At 43.3% G+C, this 4441-nt stretch overlaps 2 protein-coding genes across 3 annotated transcripts in view; one reads left to right on the forward strand and one right to left on the reverse strand.

Moving 5' to 3' along the window:
- Taf5l (TATA-box binding protein associated factor 5 like) overlaps nt 1-67 on the reverse strand; it is a 21939-nt gene extending 21872 nt beyond the window's left edge. Inside the window, exon 1 of the mRNA XM_005345868.3 lies at nt 1-67. The gene's annotated coding sequence lies outside the window, so the exon portion shown is untranslated.
- Nucleotides 68-528: 461 nt separating this feature from the next.
- The window catches only part of Urb2 (URB2 ribosome biogenesis homolog), a 27646-nt gene continuing 23733 nt past the window's right edge, over nt 529-4441 (forward strand). The window contains exons 1-3 of one of the 2 annotated variants that reach the window (XM_005345869.3): nt 529-607; nt 1598-1739; nt 3181-3357. In XM_005345869.3, the coding sequence (XP_005345926.1) occupies nt 1614-1739; nt 3181-3357 (303 nt within the window). In that variant the 5' untranslated portion in view covers nt 529-607; nt 1598-1613. The remainder of the gene's footprint in view (nt 608-1597; nt 1740-3180; nt 3358-4441) is intronic. The other variant, XM_026778590.1, reaches the window with a different exon arrangement.

Genomic DNA, 4441 nt, shown 5'->3' on the forward strand with positions numbered 1-4441 from the left:
CATCCCAAGGCGGCTCCCGCTGCCCCGCCGCCGCCCCGGCACCGGCTGCTTCCGTAACGGGTGTCCCGCCCGAGGACTCCGTAGCGCGGCCGGCTCGCGGGGTCCCCGCACCCTACGTCCCACCGCGCCGCGCCGCGGTTCTTGGCGGCCGCCCCATGACCGCCTGACGGAGCGGGCACGCCGGGCTAGGCCGCGGACGCGCGACGCCGCGGCCAGGGCGCACTCGGCGCTCCGCTAGCGATGTCTGCGTGACGCCCCTCCCCGCCCCGAGCCGTTGGCGTCAACGTCTGCCGGAAGCGCCTCCCTCACGTGCGGCTCGTGGCGGTGGAGGTCCCAGGTGAAGGCGGCGCGGGAACGCCGTCCGGACGCCAGCCGGCCCCGGAGGGAACCCTGCCGGAGAGGCCGGGTGCGAGGAGGGATCGCCCGCCGCCCCGTCCGAGGGAATTCTCCCAGAGGGTTCCCCCAGCCGCGGCGAGAGCCCGGACCCGAGGGAGCCCGGGTCGAGAGAACCCCACTTTAGAGTCCGGCTTGAGAGCGCGCGCCCCGTCTAAGGGATCTTGGGGCTAGGGCGGCAGAGAACCCCGATCCGAGCTAGTAGGATTTGAAGGTATCAGTCTGGAACTTTCTTTTTAAAGTTTCTTTTTTAACTTGTCTGAGTGTTTCGCCTGTGCGTGTCTGTGTCCACCTGCAGAGGCAGGAAGACGGCGTTACGGGGGGGGGGGTGCTGTGAGCTACAGTGGGGTACGGGACTCCGGGACTCGAACCTGGCTTCTCTGGAGAAGCGTTAAGAAATCTTAACCAATGAGTCAACCAAGTCTCCGGATCTAGACTAGTTCTCAACCTTGCTAATGTTCCTGCCCTTTAATACAGTTCCTCGTGTTGTGATGACCCCTCAACCATAAAGTTATCTCGTTGCCACTTCATAACTATGATTTCTCCACTGTTACGTGTAAACATCTGATAGGCGACCCTGTGAAACTGCTGCCCTAGCTCCTTCCGAGGGCGACGGGCGGGAAGGGATGCGACTCAGTTCTGAAAGCAGCCTATGTTCTCTTGCCTTGACACAGCAGTGTGGTGAATGTTTATCTTTTCTGAGCTAATTTGTTTACTGAAAATGACGAATTTTTATGACTTTGAAGAAACTCAAAAGCTTTGCGTGGGTTTCATAGTAATTGTAGGTTGTTAATGTATATGCTTTTCCCGTGTTACTTAAAATTTTATTACATTTTTTTTAAATCGTATATGTTTTGTAGTCTAATGTAGCTCTGCATATGGAAGAAATTACCTCTTAACTCCTAGAGATCTGCCTGCCTCCTCTGTTTCCCAGTTGTTCCCATATGTAAGGTATGTAGTGGGGGACTGGAGAGATGGCTCAGCAGTTACGAGCACTGGCCACTCTTGCAGAGGACCTGGGTTCAGTGTCTAGCACCTGCGTGGTGGCTAGCTCATAACTCTCTGTACTCGAGATAGCATCTTGGGCTCTTACATGCATACACTCAGACACATATACATAAATATTTTTTTAAAGATAGTGTCATTTTTTGGTGCCTGTTCAGTTAGACCTTATTATAATACTGTTTTCTCTTCTTTTTAACAGTAGAAGACGTGTAGCCATGGCTGCTGTTTATTCTGGCATTTCCTTTAAGCTTAAAAGCAAGACAACTTCCTGGGAAGATAAACTAAAACTAGCTCACTTTGCTTGGATTTCCCATCAGTGCTTTCTACCAAATAAAGAACAAGTAAGTTTAATATAGAACTTATATTTTTATGATCTAAAATAATTACATGTATGACTTGGATATTGACATTTATTTAAAAGATTAGAAGACAAGTTAGGGAGGAAGCTTCATTGGAGTTAAAAGTAGTGAGGTCTCTCAGGTTGTTAGGTTGAAGGTTGGGAAGATGGGGAGTGGTAGTCTCTTTAGAAGGCCAAGCTAGAAATAGAGAAGCACCAAGTATAACGTTATTCTATTCATATTTCTTAAGCTTCTGTGACTAAAAAGTAGATAATGTAACTGTCGTACGATGACAAGCTCATGGAATTGGGTTGACATACATCCCAATGTTGGTTTTATTTTTTTTTTATTATTAAATTTTTGCAATGTTTGTTTTATAGGAAGTACCATGAGATGTACCAAAAATTTATTATAATTGTTAGTTATAAGATGTAGTGTGTAGAACAGTTGACCTCCTAGTGTCCACACCCACTACACATTTGAATCAGCTTAGCAGCTTGGTGGTCCCCTGGTCAGCGCTGCACAGTGAAACAGAAGGGTAATCGCGGCAGGCTTGGTCAAGACCTGCACTGTCCTTGTCCTTTTCCTTCTAGCGTTGGTTGTCCTTCACACATATTGACAGGTCTGGAGAGGGAAGCTCAGGGCTTGGGCGGAGTAAGCCTAACTGGATGTCGTAGTGTTTGCCATCATCAACAGCACCACAGTTTTGAGAGCCGAGGCTTTACCTTTTCTCAGTGTTTTGCGATTGAGTCAACATCGCCATAATGGAAACTGCATGTGCACAGCGCTCTTTCTCAGAAAGCCCTTGTGCGTCAGTTTGCCTTGCTTGTGACTCCTGAAAGATGGATCTAGAAGGTATACTGCATATGTCTTGTCTCACAGCCCCATTTTTTTCTTATCCCTTATTTCCATTTTGATTTGCATATTATGATTCCTTCTGTGGACATTGTGTTTCTCTTAAAAAAAGCCATTGAATAATGTTATTGCACTGAAATTTTTCATTGACTCCAGGCTAAGGCAACATTGTTTTTCCTTTTTTATTCCTTAATAAACATTTCAAGATTTCATAACATATATTATTTAACATAAAAGTGGGGATTTAAAACAAATACTTTCACTATACATCTTATGTTGACATTGAATTGAGATCTTTTGGCCACAGCTTCCTAAGTACTGATATTAATAGCCATGTGTAACCATATTCAGCCTATTTGTTTCAAATAGGATCTTGCTCTGTTGTCCAGTCTCATCCTGATCTTGTAGATGGAAGTGCTCTTCCTGTTTCAGCCCCAGTGGGAGCTGACACTGCAGACACATTTTAAAGGAAAGCTGTTTTTGTTTTTCTTGCAATAGAATTTGGTCTTGGCTGGATGTCTCTATAATGTTTAAAATTTTTCTCCCATGTAAGAAGTTCATTTTCACAGTATGTTTTCTACAAATCCAGGTTTTACTTGATTGGGCAAGACAGACATTGGTTGCATTTTATAATAAAAAACTCGAACTGCAGGAAGATATTGTTGAAAGGCTCTGGGTCTATGTAGATAACATTCTACACAGCAGGAAATTGCAGAATCTCCTGAAGAATGGAAAGACTGTGAATCTTCAGATTTCCCTTGTCAAGGTAAATCATGGTCGGCCGTTGGCTTATGTTATGTGCATCCTTGTTAATTTCTCATTGCTGCTTAAACTTATTTTTTTCAGAATCAGTTATGTGAATATGTGGGAAATTTCAAGTTAGGGGAGGGAGAAGGAAGAAGAAATAATAGTATCCAAAAATAGAAAACGTTACTTTTAAAACAGGGCCTCTATATGTAACTCTTGACTATCCTGGAACTTTCTGTGTAGCCAGGCTGGCCTAGAACAACTCATAGAGATCTACCTGCCTCTGCTTCCTGAATGCTGGGATTAAAAGCATGAACCACCTTGCCTGGCCTATGAACATGCTCTCAATCATGGTCTTCTGCTTTGTATACCAAGTGCTGGGATTGCAGGTAAAACCGTCAGAGCCAGCTTTACTACTTTTAACTGGAAAAGGTAGCTACTGTATTATAACTAGACTCACACACACACAGACATTTGATGAGATTTTCTGGGGGAAGATCAAAGATAATCTGGAAATTATTTCAGTTTTTTTATTAAAATCACAAAAGTCTGAACTTCATTGTTAAAACAGTATTTTCAGATGCCATAATAATTGTCATTAAAAATCAGTACTAATGAGCATTTAGCACATGACAGGCTCAAAGGGTATAAGAATATAAATGGCCATCTATAAATAGTAAATGACAGTATTGGGATTGAAACTAGATGTGTCTGGTTGTAGAGCTGTTCAGCCAGAGCCTCACAGAATGGAATGGAACAGACTAGAGAACAAAGAAGTATATAAGCTGCCAGTAATTCTTAGACTACACCCTTCCTTCCCTGTGACACTGTTAAATAATAGGAACATTCTAGGTGGTCTTTCAAGGTAAGACTGGAAGTTGAGTAGCTTTATATTTAAGAAATGATAGAACTTTTAAAATAAATGTATGTTTATGTGAAATATTACTTGAGGACCCATGAAATGTGAACACAAATTATGCTTTAGGGACTAAGTGTAGAAAAGATTTTTTTTTATTGATCTATTTAATAAAATATCTGGTGATATGTTGACATCTTGGGATTTAGCACATTTGCTATGACTTTTTTTTTTTTTTTTTTTTTTT

This window comes from Microtus ochrogaster, chromosome 4, assembly GCF_000317375.1.
Source record: "Microtus ochrogaster isolate Prairie Vole_2 chromosome 4, MicOch1.0, whole genome shotgun sequence".
Classification (NCBI taxonomy): Eukaryota; Metazoa; Chordata; class Mammalia; order Rodentia; family Cricetidae; genus Microtus; species Microtus ochrogaster.